Raw genomic sequence first — 16,906 nt, forward strand, 5'->3', positions numbered from 1 at the left:
GTTGTACAAAACAAGCAGTTGAATATGTCTGCTTATGGGGGCCATTTTCTGACATTTAAATTAATGATTAACAATGAATGGAGAAAATAATCGTCAGAACAAATCGATAATGAAAATAATTGTTAGAAGCCATTTACAACATTTAGAAAATGTGTCTGGAAGTAATTAAGTAAGATTATCGTGATACAGTGACCCATGTAATTCAAGCTAATGTTATGTTTCAATGATATTCTCCCAAAGGGTCAAACTGTTTATGAATAAGTTATGATCTAACCCCTTTGGCAGCCAGTTTCCCTCGTTCAAAGATATTTTATGACTCCATATCAAATTCCTCGTTGAGCCGGATACTTTTTGCAGGGTTGAAAGAAGCCCGACCGGCATGTGACAGCTATGTATGAAAGATCGGAGCGCTGTCCAGCTGTAAATGTATTTCGTATTCAAACACTTTGTCAAGATTCGAGATGGATGGCTCACGGGGTCACACCCAGTCATCACAACATCAAATCTGAAAAATGTACTTCGGCAGCACATTCCTCCTCACTGTGTATCTTCAGAGGAAACGCATCAGATCTTCAGCAACCAATCAACGTGAATGTGATCCCTAAACAACAGAAGTGTTCCCAAAATAAATAAATAATCAAACATTTAAACGCAAATGTAATATGAAGGGTTTACATCGGGACTGACTGCAGTGAAATAAGCAGATGAGAAGGCTAAGACAAAGACAGAGTCTGTATCCACAGCTGGCTGCAGCCATGAGGGCATCCATCGGCCCCTGACAAGAGCATCTGACCGATCAGAAATGACTCAATACCTCTAACGGCACTGCAACCTTGGCCTCTACATTGTAGCAATAATACTGATACTGTAGCATCCAATTCAAATATTTCATAAAACTTTCCATACACATCAATGTGAAGTGGGTACACAAAGAAACAGGGTATCCATGAGAGGTGAAAGTATTTTAAATTGTCGGATGTGAGACAGTATTCTACATTTTATATTTAACAAAAACATAATAATGACAAGTTAACTAATGCCTGCATGTGTTGACGACAGAGCAGCTATAGATAACACAACCCTTCTGCAGGACTGGATTAACAAGCTCACTCAAAGCAATGTTTCAGAAGTACGTTTCTCAACTTTATTCTAAGTCCCTCGAGGAGGTGCAGTCCATTATGATTATTAAGGAGGAGGTGAGCCTGACAAGAGGCAGGCGGAGGCCCGACCAGTGATGGATGATTAACAGCAAAGGCTGCACACGACACACTCGCCACAGTAAGGCTGGGCGATACGCCCAAAACCTTCTATCCAGATATACGTAATATCATATCTTGATAATATATCTCAAAATATAGTACGTTTTTGGGAGTTATTCAATAAATAAATGAATAAATAAATAGCCTACAAGAAATAACCACAAGGTAAAGCCTATTTTTGTATACTCCTGAATGAATTAAATGCTTGACAAATGAAAAATGCGGAATATTTTCTCATGTTATTAAGGACTTTATTTTGAGTTAGTTTGTGCTTGCTATTATCAATTAATCTCGATATATGATTTCATCACAGTATGATTGCATTGAAACACGCTTGATGTGTATCCAACACGTACACTCAAAAGCCTTGGTTGGTATGGGTCTTTATGGACTAAATGGTTGACTAAATGTCTGAAAATGGATCGCACTATATTTTGAAACATTTGTTGGTAGGTGCTAATTCCCCACTTCTGTTAGCAATTTTCATGCTATCATATGCTGATGTACTTTTGGTAAACTACAGAAGTGGTGCTGAAACAATTAGTTAATTAACTCATTAACTATTTAAGAGTAATTTATCGAGTCAAAATGCTGAACAGTTACTAGTTTGTGCTTCAGAAATGTGCTGTTTTCTGCTTGAAATAATTTTAACTTTTGGGTTTCTTTGGTCAAAGAGAACAGCGATGGTCAGTTAGTTTTTCTGGCATTTACTAAACAAAACAGGAAATCAGTGAAAGACCACACTCACAGCTCCAAAGTAAGGTGCCTGGTGGACCACTCCTGTGCCTTCTTCCTCCCTGACGTAGTTATCCATCACCACCTGGAAGGCTCCTGTCTCCTCGCACTGAAGTGAAACGAGGATGAGGAGAATTAGATGAAGGAGGGCGAGTGGTGAACAAGCAATAGAAATGGAGCCACAGATAGCGATGTTGAAAGAGAGAGACTAAGAGACAGATTTAGAGAACATCAACGGAGTTGCCAATTTGTGGTGAGACGGGTAATTAAAGTGAGATATGGTTCTGTCTTCGGTTTGTGGCAAACAACACATGAACCTGTGGAACAAGAACACGGACTACTGACCTTGGCAAAGTACTGGAATAGAGGCTTGTATTTTTTCCCTTTCAGCGTCTTGCCAGGAAATCTAAAAACACATTCAAAGTTCAATTCACCCTAATTTAATTTACTCACAATATTTCTCTGAACAGTATCGTCTGTCCAGCTGTGGCTAAAACATCTGTTAAATATGGCAATCGATGCTGTTTTGTGAAGATGAACATACAATCAACAAGTATGAGGTTTCGATCAATCAAAAACAAAAATGGAGTTTTAAGAAGTATTTTTAATACTGCAATTTACATGGCACTTCTAAAACAATACGTATAATACAAGGTGACCCAAAGCTCAAAACTATTAAATGTTAAAGAAAAATGTTTGTAAGACATGTTATGATTCTTACTTAGGACAGAAACTGACATTTTAATTTAAAGTTAGAATTTGTGTTGGCAGCTGAGTCAGCATGATGCACTGTTTTTTAATCATCATACAAACAAATCTCAGCTTCTATGTGTGGAGACTTCAAAGAAGAGGCTCGCGCCAGACATCAGTCAGCCTTCTTTATTGCCATTTAATTTGTCCAGTATATGGGGTGAGTGGGTATAAATCATGCCTGGAAATGTGCTCCGTCAGCTTTCAGTGTATTCTGTATCCTCTGTTCATTCAGGTGTTTTCTGTATTTCACTTTGAGTGTTTTCCCTTCTCTATTCTGCACTTCACCCTCTGCTCCAGAATCATAGTACCTTAGAATGAGCAGTTTATATCTACACATGGAGCGGGTCGCAATGTTTCTACAGTAGCCCAGAGAGGACACACCAAACACCGGCTCTAGATAGGGGGGTTGGAAGTTTCAGTAGGTTGCGATCTACAACCTCACTGTCGGATGGCGCCAAATCCTACACACTGCACCTTGAACGCAGTTATAAACCAAGAGGAAACCTTTCACAGGAACTGTGAAATACAAGTTTGCCGCTCACTGAAAGACCAGTTAGGTTCGAGTTTGTGTTAGTGTCCCTAATGCAGAATATTAAGGTTAAGAAGATAGTGGGGGAGTAATAACGCTACTCTAAGTTAAACAGAATATGGGGTCGGGGTTTAGTTACAATAATGATTTGAATCAATTCCTTGTTATTGGATCGATCAAAGGTTTTCGTCAGTATTTAATAGTAATCGTCATTTGTTAGGTGGCTACAGGGTCTCGTGTACTTACTTGTCTAAGAGCGTGTACTCGCTCTCGGACTTAAACAGAGCTCCCAGCCTGGCCTCCATCAAGATGTAGGTCTTCTCTGTGGCGTTATCTGAGAGACGAACACAAACACACACACACACACACGTGAATGCATTTGTTGAGTTTTCACACTTTGCTGCCAGGCCCATGAGTCGAATTAAATCATCCCAAGGCTCCGCATATTAGAACCCGTGCTGCTGTTACACGGAGGCCCGCTTCAAACAAGAACACATCTCATTTCAGGACACAAACAGTAAGACATGGAGACAAAATTGAAGAGCGCTGACATGACATTAAGATTATGAAAATATTCCCGTTTTTAATAGAGCCTCACTGAACCAAGCTATAATTTGAAGATCATTTGTTTTATGTTGTGTTTTACAGTCTGGCTTCTAAATATCCCGCGGAGTGATTTATGTTTATTGAACTGAAATTCATGTACGATAAACAGCAACTTGTCAAACAAAGCATCTAATAGACCTTCAATGTCAATGCTTCATAACAATACAGCGACACATTAAGTCAAGGTCAGGTCATGTGGCTACAACCAATCAACCAGCAGCTAAGCTCATTGAAAAGTTGCCACCTCAAGTAAGACACCTGCTTGACATTCTGGCAAACTGAACGCTCCTGGAAATCTGGCCAAATGGGGATTTTAGCAACAATAGCAGGAGAGATGGAGAACAAGAGAGCGAGAAGGGGGCAGCATCAATAAAAGATGTTCCTTCCCCTCAGTGGTGTGACAAATGACTGCACAGCTCAGACCTGCCGCTGCCGACAGCCCCTCAACGCACACAGCAACAAAGGCAGCGAGGGAAGGAGACTCAAAAGGAGACAGAGAATAAGAACAACGAAGGACAAAACAGGTGCATGTGGAGGCAAAGAGAGCGATAAGAAAATGAGGGGAGGGAAACATTGGATGAAGATGGAGCAAGAGAAAGAGAGAGGAGAGGACAGAGATAAAAAGACAGACTGAGCTGATACAAAAAAAAAGAAGAAAAAAAATTCATTGGTATTCTACGGCTGTCTCCCATGCAGCACAGCACAGGCAGTGCAGTCAGGATGACAGACGGTGCTCCAACAGTGCCCCCTGCAGGACCAAAGAGGCTATGACCAGCTGGTATGAATCTAGGTCACCCTTTCAAAAAACACCAGTTTCTCTCAAAGGGAATCAAAAACTACTGGAGGAGGGTAACAGAACAACACCTGCCACCTGTCTGGAGCATTTCTTTATATATTTGAACAAGGACAACACTTTTACTTCTTTTTTTTTTTAAGTGACCTGATTTGAGGTTCACCCACATCTCTCAGGTCTGACCCACTCATGTAGATGTCACACTATACATGAACAAAACTATTGGTTTAAGGCATTTTTTCTATAGAAGACACTTTGACATGTCACAGCAGAAAAAAGCACACGTGTAAATAATAAAAAGGCTGAATTCCATTTAGCTGCTTTAGTTTCCCGGTCCTGGTGTTGTGCAGGCTCTCACTGTCTCGGCTTACTGAGACACTTGAATATAACAAAGTCATTGTTAATGGAAACACCTGTGCTATTACGAGTACAACAGATATGGTAATTAAGATCTCTAAAAACTAGAAGAAGGTTGTTTGCCTCTGCTAACCAGTCAAGTTGCAGTTTATATCCAGGTTTGTCCAAAGTGTCATTCCTTCATAATTTTATCCTACAAGACATTTGTGTGAAATAATCACAGTTTGCATATGAATTCTTGATTCATGACCAAAAACATGTTGTTATTGTAAATTGTTAAGTCTGTAACAGGCAAAAAATAAAGACAAATTTTAAGGTGGACAAAATATTACAAATATATATATACGGTATATATGTGTGGGTGGTCCTGAATCACAAACACTTGCTAAAAGGCACCTTCTTGATATACTTTGAATGATCTATAAAATGATATATATATTTATCTTTAATTTGCTGTTGTTGGATTCTTTGTATATGACCTGACAATTTAAAGGTAGCTGGTTCCAGGTCAGATTTGGATCACAGATTGTGCAGTTACAAACACATACATTTGGGGTTGTGACATTAAGAAGTCATCCCTTAAAAAAACACTGCAAAAACACTTCTAAGGGCAACGTGTATCACAGTAATAATCATGAGCAAATTGAATACACAGCTATATGCAACTGTCTTTTCATTAAATGTGAGTGGGCAGTTTGACGTGGGCGAGTCCACGTGGATTTAAAAGACAGATGATGTTCTTAATGAGCCTACTGAACATCAGTTATGCCGTAGCATCACGTTATTGCTCATGAATGTGAAGTGTCTGGTTAGTCGTAGATAGAAAACAAAGTTCCAGCACAAAGAGTCCCGTGTTATACAACCAAAACGTCTTATTTCATCAGCTAGCACTTATCCAAAGGCTAGAAACTCCACAGACACATCATGGTGCAGAACTCCCCCCCCCCCCCCTCTGGGTGCCAAGGCAGCACCGCTCCTCTGTTAATTTGTTTTTGTTCGTTCTTTCCGAATTAAAAAAAAAAACACCCATAAGCTACTGTGGTCCAGGACACTAAAGCCACGAGGGAAACAAGATTTTCAGGGAGAGAACTTTGGACTGAGGCTTCAGCATTTAAACAACAGCGCTCAACAAAACCATCAACCTTGGTAATTAAAGTAATCCACAACACAAACATGTTTGAGGGCATGATGTGAGCAGATTGTTGTTTCCTTCCCCCTCCAACGACTTGAAGAAAGTGCAGACGGCGGCAACAAAGCATTCTGACCAGTAGTGTCGTCACAATACTGGGATTTCTAACGTTGATGCAATACCTTTAAAAAATACCAATTATCTACACTGTTTTTGATACTACAGGGGACGTTTTATAGAGCATTGATCGCACAACATTTTAGATTTGTATTAAAAGATATATAGGCCTATAATGAAGCCAGTGTTTCCAACAGGATTTTATCAGACTTACTGTTGAAGGTGGATGCTCACCGCCAAAGACACATTTAAGAGGATCGATCTATGAACTCTTGTAAAGAATTTTGTGCTCCAGTGAACAATGTAATCCTCAACATATCGGTTGTATAAATCAAACCCACAAAGCATGGTAAACAAAGACGGGCTCCGTGTTTCAAGAGGGGTCTGGTGGGAGCAGGGGCCTCCGTCCCTCCTCGCAGGGAGAGAGGGTGCAGCGAGGGCTGAAAAGCTCACCTCACCACCTTTCCTTTAGCCTCGGAGAACAGGAGCCCAGCCAGGTGTAACAAGATGTTCGGTTCATTATGAAACTGTGGCAGGACTGTCTCGGTAATTAACCCTCCGAGACCCATCAAAAGTTTGATACAAAACAGCATGGAGTTCTCTCAGGGGTCCCCCGAGGTGTCGGTGTCTTCATGTGGGATTTTGGAGGGATTTTTGATCATTTTTAACAATCAGGTGCAGTAAAGAATTGGTCAATTTAGCACCAAATCTGTGTAACAAACGATATCAACCCAAAGATTGCTGCAGCACCTTAGTGAGCATGGGAATGGCAATCACATACTTCCATCATGATAATGTTGAAGCCCTTATACACTTTCCTAATTCATCTCAATGTATTAATTCTTTAATTTGTATTTCTGATTCAGGACTAGAACAACTTGCTGAGCTGCATGTCAAATGACTCTTTAGATTCCCAGATTTCAGATGATGTCCACTACTTCTATGTGGCACACATTGTTGAGCTGCTATCTCCCCAGAAACGTCCTTTTTGCCGGTTAAACCTACAGTCTGTCTGGAGACGAGAGACGGGAAGAAGGTACCGGTGTATCGATGGAAAATGAGCACTGAAAGCACTTCGAATATTCACAATCAACATGTAGCAACAACACTATCGCTGTACAAGTATGTAGCATAGAACTGGAACACGGCCCTCGTGTCAAGCTTCGTCACTCACCTTTGACCTTGACGTATATGAAGTCCGGGTTCACACAGAGGGCCATGTTGCTCGGCAGTGTCCACGGTGTCGTCGTCCAGGCGATCAAAGCCACATCTTCATTCCCAACCAACGGGAAGTTGACGATCACAGACGGGTCCTGAACGTCCTGGAGACAAAAGTGAAACGGAGATTCAGTCGATTCGATATATTTACACCGAGACAGTAACATTGTGTTCCTAGTGCTGCATTGGACCACTTGAGGTGTGATGGTGGTGGTGTTTGTGCCAACCTTGTAGTTCTGGTTGGCCTCAAAGTTGGACAGAGGGGTGTTGCAGGCAGTGGAGAAAGGCATGACTTTGACGCCTCGGTAAACCAAACCCTTGTCGTACAGCTGTTTGAACACCCACCTGAAGGAATAGAAGACACATCAACAAATGTAAAGAGGGAAGGAGTGACAAAGTGCACACAAGAGGACAGACTGGAGACAGGGGTCGAGTCCGGTTTCTATTGCTTTAAAAAAAAAAAAAAAAATATATATATATATATATATATATATATATATATATATATATATATATATATATATATATTAGTGCTGGGCAAGGTAACGCGTTAATTTAGCGTCAACGCATTCATTAATTAACGGCGACAATTATTTTATCGGCGTTAACGCATTTTTTTATTTTGATAGTCCGTTGCTCACTGGCAGCAGTGGAGGAAGTCTTCAGCAGACTATGTTGATGCAGCGTGTGGGAGAAGTATAGTTAGATAAACAAAAGCAAGACAAGCTAACAAAAGCCACAGAGAAGTGGAGACAAACTGCAGCTGATTAGTATTGATTAGTATTCGCATCGAGTTTGGTGTGAGAGCACCTTTAGGATCGCAACGAATGACAGCATGTATGAGCCTCAAGAATGAGCTAAGAAAGTTAGCGGAAAGATAATTGTGAGACAACATCCGGTTTCTTCAGACGAACATCCGGTTTTCAAAATAGGATATTTCAGAATAAGATAACAAAATATGAATTATATTCACATGAGTATACACAAGTATAAAACATGCTACCTGCACCTAATACACCTAAATTGTGTGTAAAGTGTCTTTATTCTTCACCTCTGAGTTACAGCATTATGTTGATGAACAGTGGAGCTGCATTCACATGATCCGACTGTCATGACAACAGACATTTAGCTGGAACGTGCTGAAACATGTTATTCCTGTTGCACAGCAGTGGAACGTTTCACATACAGTCACACACTGAGCACAGATAGTGAAGAGATAGAACTGCAGCTGTTAAAAAGTACCTCATGTGTTTAAAGTGTTTACAAACCAAATGTTACTGACCTTTTGTTCATTATAGCAGTACTTTAAAATATAAGTGCACAATACACTACTTTTTAATTCATTATTGAACTTTGCCATAACAATGCGATTAATCGCAAAAAATCCATGCGATTAATCGCGATTAAAAATTTGAATCGTTGCCCAGCACTAATATATATATATATATATATATATATTACTTCATGTGTTTTACTCGAGGTAGATTGTGGTTATTTATGATCATTAGTGTACTCCTGTGAAGTGTTTAAAGCATGGCTGGGTTAGGGTTAGGGTTAAATCAGGTTAAAGTTAAAGAAATCTAAATAAATCTCTGATGAAAACGACTTTGTGTTGTTAGTATATCAAATAGAGCCTACAATAAATATCTTGTATTCAAGTCACATACAAATAATGTATCTTTAAGCCACAACTTGTACAAACTAGATGGTAAATGTGACATTTATACCAGACAGTCTCCATGAACCATGGGTAGAGAGTCTTGTAGTCGTTCTGGAAGTCAATCCACCTTCCCATTCGTGTCACAGAATTCTAGGAATAAAATAAACGTACACATAACAAATCATCACGACATAATGACCTTGTGCAAAAATGCAGGGAAATTCATGATAAAGTATTATTTTTAGGTCAGTATTCATATAAACAACATGTGTTGCACATGTGAGATCTCCCTATGTTTAAGAGCAGCTTCAGTGCACTGTTCCCAGTCAGATATGCTTCTTTTTGATTGACATGTGGAATGAAGAAAACAAACCAGCCTGACAAGTTTGACAAAGTTGTCTCACCTCCCACTCGTTGGAGTATCGCATGACAATGTTTCTGCACTGGCTGTTGTACTCAGCAATGCCCATCTTGGCCACATCTGCAGGCCCTTTGATCCCCAAAGTCTTATCGATCTCATACTCCTACAACAGCAGACAGAAAATGAGACGAATGAACAACGCAAGGATGAATCTGTACGTCTCTAAGACCTCGACAAATCAAACAGATTCTTACCACAGGCAGGCCGTGACAGTCCCAGCCAAAGCGCCGGTCCACATGGAAGCCGCTCTGGTGAGCAAAGCGAGTAACAATGTCCTTTATGGTGCCGGCCAGGATGTGCCCATAGTGGGGTAGACCCGTGGCAAAAGGAGGCCCATCGTAGAAGGTGTACCTGGTTGGGAAATGTCGCGTAACATATTTTTAAAAAAGGTCAACACCAGTATTTTCTCTGTGATAAAAGAAGAAGTTGGATACGAGATGATAAGACAAGATGAGTAAGATGTCTGGAAACACCTCAAGATAACAGACACACAACATTACCACTGCCCCATGTATACGAGTGTATTCAAATCCTACAGTTTCAACCTAATATGAGCAGAGATTTTATAAATGTATGCTTTTTTTCACTATCAATGAATTAACTTCACACACAATTTCTTGTTACTTAACATTTGATGTTTGTGCACAACACATGACAACACTGCCATTAGCATAACAAACTGACTTCAATGCTTCTTACTACAGCTTGTCCAATGATAGACAAGTACTGACACTCATGAAGATCAAATTCCAAAAGTGTATAATGGAGTCAAACTACAACTGCTTAGCCAGGAAATGGAACTTTTACATTTGGCGGCGCAAACACTGGAACGTCAATCCCTTGAAACATTCCCTAAACACTGCCAGCATTAAAGATACAGCAAGACATGACATGACTACGTAGCTCATCTGAACCACTTAAGTGTTCATAATAATTTGTAACTAAAAAAATATTAGAAAGCCTTTTCTAACAGGGAAAGTTTTTATTTCAGCATATTCAGACGTTAACTCATCTTACACTTCAACAGCTTTTTTTGTGCAAACATGTTACTTTGTAAATCAATCATCATAAGTAAGAAACTGTTTGATGTACTTGGGCCTGTTCTTGGACTGTTTAAGGCATTCCTGGAAGCAGTCCTTTGTTTGCCAGAACTGCAGGATCTTCTCCTCCTCTGCGGGAAAGTTGATGGACTCAGGGACTCGCGCCACCATGGTGTCTACCAAAAAAACTAAAATGTTTCTCAACAGACTTGTGGAACAGGAAGACGTGGAAATAAACCACATCAAGAAAATCACACAATACATCTGTTATTTTTCCTCTCCATCTGTTATAATAATAAAGTATTATCCACTAAAATATCCATTATTAGCCCTGCAATACTCTCACTTTCAGCACACATACATTTCCCACAATTCCACATATCGTTTGGGACAGGTCAGGACATTAAACCTACATTATAGTCCAACATTAAGACGCGTCTTCTTCAGTAACCTTAAATGTATCCTCCACCCTCCTCAGATCCTTAATAAGACTCTTATTAATAGCGGACTTGTCAAAACCTGTCAGCGCTCGATAGTTTGAACAGAACATGCAGTCTTCTTTAATATTTTACGTGCTAAACTCAGGCTATCTTATATATTATTTCAATGTCGAAAGTGTAACCACAGAAACTATGCCCAAACTAGTTTATCAGGGCCAGTAAGTCACTTTTTCACAGCAGTTAGCGTTAGTTCACAAGAATGACGCCTTCTTGTTGCTAGCTAGTAGGCTAAGCTAGCCGGACGCTTCAGTTAGTTAGCTTGCAGCTACTTGGACAGTAAAGTTTCTTAAAGGCAGCGTTTGGACGCTCACGTGTACTATCAGATGTTCAGTGAAGTGTGACTGTAATCGAACATGTTCTTGTGAATATACTGAGTTTGAATGGATGCACTCACGTGTTGTCTGCTCACGGCTGCGAAGAGAGAGACAAGAAATGATGCAAGCTGGAGTCAGCGTGAGCGGAAGTGACGATATAGGGTAAAGTCGGATTTTTTTTTTTTAATGGAAATAAAAGGCGGACATTTAAACGCGTGACTGTCAAAATAAAATAAAGGAACATTTCATTCTCTTTTCTACGCCAAATTCACGACATTTTGGAACCCGATATTGTAATTTCTACTCCACTACATTAATTTGACAACTGTCAGATATGGCAGTTAGGTAATAAACGTGGGAAATGCCAGATACATCTTTTGTTAAATCCATATACGACATTCAAGTGTTCTGAGTTCCAACTCATTTGGGTGGAAGCATGTTTTTGTCGAAGGATAGACAAAAATAAATCACTAATGCTTTCCTCTTTTCTTTTCTCCTTTCTTGTCTTAGACAGTCCTACCTTGTCTTATATTTGTCCAAGTGAAGAGAAAGGCCATTTGAGGTAAAAAGAGCTGGACATTTTTTTAAATTCAACGACACATTTCAAATGAATAAGGGCGCTGTGTTTCTTCACATTGGGTACTATCAGATGCTGGGACAGAAAACTCCAGTGGTGTGCGTCTGACGACTGGCCAGGTTAGGACACAGCTGGAGAGACTCCACCAAGGCAAGGATGCAGGACCTGACAGCATCAGCCCCAGGGTTCTGAAGACCTGCGCCATCCAGCTGTCTGATGTCCTGCAACACCTCTTCAACCTGAGCCTGAAGCAGGAGGAAGTCCAGGTGCTGTGGAAGACGTCGTGCCTGGTTCCTGTTCCGGCCTCAATGACTACCGACCGGTTGCCCTCACATCTCATGTGATGAAGGTGCTGGAGAGGCTGTCCTTGGCCCACCCTCGACCGCAGGTGAAATCCTCACTGGATCCTCTACAATTTGCATACCAGCCTCATGTGGGAGTGGACGACGCCATTATCTACCTGCTGCAACGAGCTCAGTCGCACCTGGACGGAACCGGCGGCTCTGTGAGAATCACTTTCTTTGACTTCTCCAGTGCATCCAACCACTGCTGCTGCGCGAGAAGCTGCGGGTGGTGGGGGTAGACACGTCCACCGTCTCCTGGATCACTGACTCACAGGCAGACCACAGTTTGTCCGACTGGGCCGTGTGCTGTCTTGATACGGTGGTCAGTGGTACTGGAGCTCCACAGGGAACTGTTCCGTCTCCCTTCCTGTTCACCATGTACACCACTGACTTTCTCCAACAGACTCATCCAGCTCCGCTGTCACAAGGACAGATGCAAGAGATCATTCCTGCCCACTGCAATAAGTCTCTACAATAAATCACCTCTGGCCAAATCAATCACAACTAACATCTTTGCATTAGTTTAGTTTGTTCATTTTAATATATTTCATTGTATATACATTTAATATTTTTTACTTTTATTGCTTTACCTGTACCATAAATGCTGCTGTAGCAAACAAATGTCCCCTTCCGGGATTAATACAGTAACTATCTATCTAAATCACATTTAATCTGAGTTCAATCTTGTTTCTGCATATGGAACTATCAGAACCATACCATTAACTCAAAGCTTCAGATTCAACTGGCTGTAAGTGAGCAGCTTGGTGGAAAGTGTAGTTACATTACATTTCTAGGAGGACAAAGCAACGTCAGAAAGTACATTTCTTAAATACAGACTTTATTGAATTACTTTTTTTTTTTGCATTTGCCTTTATTTGAGTAATCCTAATTCCTCATCTTTTGTGATTTTGATGAATGATAAATTAAAGACTACAAACATTACTTTGGTGGAATCCCAGGCACCCAATCAAATGATTCATTCCTTAACATCAAACTGAGGGAGTTACAATAAAAAGAGAAAAATGTGATATTGGTTTGTTAAAGCATAGCTTTATTGTGATGGTGGAAACAGTCTATTGAACGCTGACAGACATTGAGGCGACCGGCTGGCAGACTATTTCGCTGCTTGAACTGCCTTCTGTGCGGCCTTCATGCCCTTCTTGTTGTGCTTCTTAGCGAAGCGCATGTTCCTCAGGAACTTGGGGTCCACCTGCAGCAAAGAAAGAAAACAAACGGTGAAGTGAGCAGCGTGAGACAATAACATTTGCATAATGTCCCAGGCACCCCTGTAATGGACGTGGTTAAGATAGAGTGAAGCATTTTGAAGAGATATGCTTAGTTTTGTACTTGTGAACAATGCTGCAGTGTCACCCGAGCAAAACAACAACCATCTACAACTGCTAAACCACTTACACTCTGAAAAAATAAGTCAACATTGCCGCAATGCAATTAACAGGAAGACGACTTCCAACGATGCTTTCAGCATCTTTAATTGTCAATTTTTCAGCTGCCTGTGTAGAATGAACATTATTGACAATATGACAATTTTGGATTTAACAGCAGTGTGAAAAGCTTTTATCAAAATAATTTACAATTACTAAATTACCTCTAAAATGAACCACTAGGCTAAAAAGAAAACGTAACCTGCGTTATTCTCCAGACGAGAGTTTACGGTATCCAAATGTTTCCTAAACCACAGAAGTGGGGACACATGGAGGCAATGATCTTCCTCTCACTCAGAGCATTTACCCACATCTTAGTTCCCGGGTTACCAATGACTGATTTCTTTTCAAAGAATGTAAACAAAAATCTTAATCCTGTAATTGGGTGAACAAAATGGACGATGTGAAAGACAAGCAGCAGGATTTAAGGAAATATTACTTGTAGGGATGCATCATATTCATAATAATAAAACAAACAAAACAAAAAGTACTAACACTGGCAGAATACCCTCCATAATTCTGATCTGGTTTCCACAACTGGTCTGTTAAGTGGACCTTAGCTTGAAGCTAGTCTGAATGCTATCAACACTCAAAGAATCACTAATATCTCAAAAAAGAATAAACCATGGATCCAAAATAAGATCAGGCTAGAAGAGAAGTCTGATTACTGGCATGCTCCATGTAAACAGAGACAATGCAAGCACCATATTACAATGCACACCTGATTTCTCAGTGCACATGCACAACATCACATCTATCCACACAGACCTGTAGCTGTACACACCTATCCACACAGACCTGTAGCTGTACACACCTATCCACACAGACCTGTAGCTATACACACACCTATCCACACAGACCTGTAGCTGTACACATCTATCCACACAGACCTGTAGCTGTACACATCTATCCACACAGACCTGTAGCTGTACACACATCTATCCACACAGACCTGTAGCTGTGCACATCTATCCACACAAACCTGTGGCTGTACACATCTATCCACACAGACCTGTGGCTGTACACATCTATCCACACAGACCTGTGGCTGTACATACCCCCTTCAGTGACTCGTAGCGCTGAGATCTAGGCTTCTTGATGCCATTCCTGTGGGCTTTACGAGCTGTTCAGACATGGAAAGAAACCATTAACACGAGAAAGCTGGTCCATTTGTTTCAATACTCACCTTTTATATTCTTATTAATGTAGCAGCTTACACATTTAAAAGTCATTGATAAGTACTATGACAGCAGTCATACTTACACTGGTTGTGGGTTGTGTGATTCTTCGACTTCGCCATTTCGACACTGGTTAACCTGAAGAAAGGAAAATCAGACTTGATTTATTTATAATCACTAATATTAGCATACACGTCCATGCTAGCTAACGTTTGAATAGTTAGCCGGCAGCCAGGAAAGCTGTGTACGACGTAAACAGAGAAGCACTTGTTAGAAGACAACTTCATAATAAAACGGTAACAGTCAAACTTTGATGTTAAAGTGACCATGAGACCCAACAAAACACACATTTAAAACTAAATATAAGCCACGTTTAGGCTGTGTGTTTAACTGCTGCCTGGTGGCTAGCAGCTTTGCTAAAGGCAGCGTTAGCACTTTACAAATATAAAATTCGACCATAAATGAGGAAAACATTTCAAACATAGTGGGATGGAAATATGACCAGTAAATTGATTTATCGCAATCAGTTGCTGTTTTTGTGCGGGAATGTAAAATCCACTCAGATTGATAAAGATTTTTAAAGTCCACATATGTGGGGAAAGCTGTATACCTGTCACACGAACAGACGACAACCGGAAGAGAAAGGAAATCTAACCCGGTAGAAGAGAAGAAGAAGAAGACTGGCGGCAAGAGAGGAAGTCAGTCTGATCTGTTTTAATGACACCGCCGCCTGTTGGTGGTTTGTGGTACGACAGGTGAGAGCCCACAGCTGGCCACAGGATGTCACCCTCTGTTCATATGACACCATTATATTTATGATAGCCACAAGAAATGAAACGTCTGACCACACACACACACACACACACACACACACACACACACACACACACACACACACACACATACACACACACACACACACACACACACACACACACAAACAAACACACCCACACACACATGTATGTATGAGTCATGTGAACAAACGTTAACATATGTGTCTTCATTAGAAATGAAAGTGTGGAAATTACATGACTTCCTGTATCTGAAAAGGCATTATTTTTTCTTTCTCTTCCACCAAGTTTATTTTCTCTTTCTTTTGTTTTCATTTTCTTCCTTTTTTATTTGTTTTTATTAGTTGCTACATTTGTGTAGCAGAACTTTATTTATCTTGTGACCAACTGGAAGGTGCTCAACCCCTAGTTTGAGAACCACGCCCTATAACAATAAAAAAAACGACCTTATACATTGAATCAGACAAAGCAAGTTATAGTCCTTTATCAGTAGCTAAAGGGACCTCTTTCTTCAGTGCAAGTACTTTTACTTTTGATACTTTTAAGTACATTTTGCAGTACTTCTGCACTTTCACGTAGGATTTTAAGGACATGACTAGTAACAGAATGTTTTTACATTATTGTGTTGGTATTTTTTAAGGAGCCGAATATTTCTTATACCACTGACATTTGTTTGCCACTTGAAAGCTCTGATTCTGAAGATACTACCAGAATTTCGTAATCCAATAAGTAACACAGAGACAGAAAATAGCCTTGTAGAAATATTGACGATAAAGAAATATTCTTTTAGTTTCTTTTATACCCTTTATCTCTCTTCCAATGGGCCTCTTTAAAGACTAATACAAAGCCATGATCTATTTGAGGGTGACTGTATTATCAGCAGCAGCGCCTTCTAATTATTCCCAATTGAATAAGGTTTGTGGTTACACATAAGCCTAAAAGGCTTTCATATTGTGTTCCATTACATAAATTACTCCTCTAATATCTCACCAGATGTGTAACATTAGCCCCTCTTGACTTCAGTCGATTGCATGTGGTTAAGAAATCATGATTTGTGAAGAATTTCTTTTGGAACCAAAATGATTTGCCTTTGATTAAGACAGAGCTTGAGTTTCTCTTCAACCTATTGCAAAACGTGAG

The 16,906-nt window shown here is 40.2% G+C and overlaps 2 protein-coding genes across 2 annotated transcripts in view; both read right to left on the minus strand.

Annotated features, from left to right (window-relative positions):
• The window catches only part of iars1 (isoleucyl-tRNA synthetase 1), a 44,344-nt gene extending 33,349 nt beyond the window's left edge, over positions 1–10,995 (minus strand). Inside the window, exons 1-9 of the mRNA XM_079266483.1 lie at positions 10,670–10,995; positions 9,772–9,928; positions 9,561–9,680; positions 9,224–9,306; positions 7,724–7,841; positions 7,453–7,600; positions 3,523–3,610; positions 2,340–2,400; positions 2,008–2,103 (exon numbers count right to left, since the gene is read on the minus strand). Of these exons, the coding sequence (XP_079122609.1) occupies positions 2,008–2,103; positions 2,340–2,400; positions 3,523–3,610; positions 7,453–7,600; positions 7,724–7,841; positions 9,224–9,306; positions 9,561–9,680; positions 9,772–9,928; positions 10,670–10,881 (1,083 nt within the window). The 5' untranslated portion in view covers positions 10,882–10,995. The remainder of the gene's footprint in view (positions 1–2,007; positions 2,104–2,339; positions 2,401–3,522; positions 3,611–7,452; positions 7,601–7,723; positions 7,842–9,223; positions 9,307–9,560; positions 9,681–9,771; positions 9,929–10,669) is intronic.
• A 2,387-nt stretch (positions 10,996–13,382) lies between these two features.
• Positions 13,383–15,624, minus strand: rpl29 (ribosomal protein L29). The gene is made up of 4 exons (XM_079296951.1): positions 15,583–15,624; positions 15,058–15,110; positions 14,853–14,917; positions 13,383–13,562 (listed from the first exon to the last, which is right to left on the minus strand). Exons 2-4 carry the CDS (start codon positions 15,092–15,094, stop codon positions 13,467–13,469), a joined length of 198 nt encoding a protein of 65 aa, XP_079153077.1. The 5' UTR covers positions 15,095–15,110; positions 15,583–15,624; the 3' UTR covers positions 13,383–13,466.
• Between the last annotated feature and the right edge of the window lie 1,282 nt (positions 15,625–16,906).

The sequence above is a fragment of the Melanostigma gelatinosum genome, assembly GCF_949748355.1.
Source record: "Melanostigma gelatinosum genome assembly, chromosome: 3".
NCBI classification, from domain to species: Eukaryota; Metazoa; Chordata; class Actinopteri; order Perciformes; family Zoarcidae; genus Melanostigma; species Melanostigma gelatinosum.

Excerpts from the sequence above, each read along its gene's own strand:
- rpl29 (XM_079296951.1), bottom strand. The coding sequence starts at position 15,094 with ATGGCGAAGTCGAAGAATCACACAACCCACAACCAGT. Across the intron at positions 14,918-15,057 it reads TCACACAACCCACAACCAGT|CTCGTAAAGCCCACAGGAAT; the intron begins GTAAGTATGACT and ends ATGTCTGAACAG. Across the intron at positions 13,563-14,852 it reads GCTACGAGTCACTGAAGGGG|GTGGACCCCAAGTTCCTGAG; the intron begins GTATGTACAGCC and ends TCTTTGCTGCAG.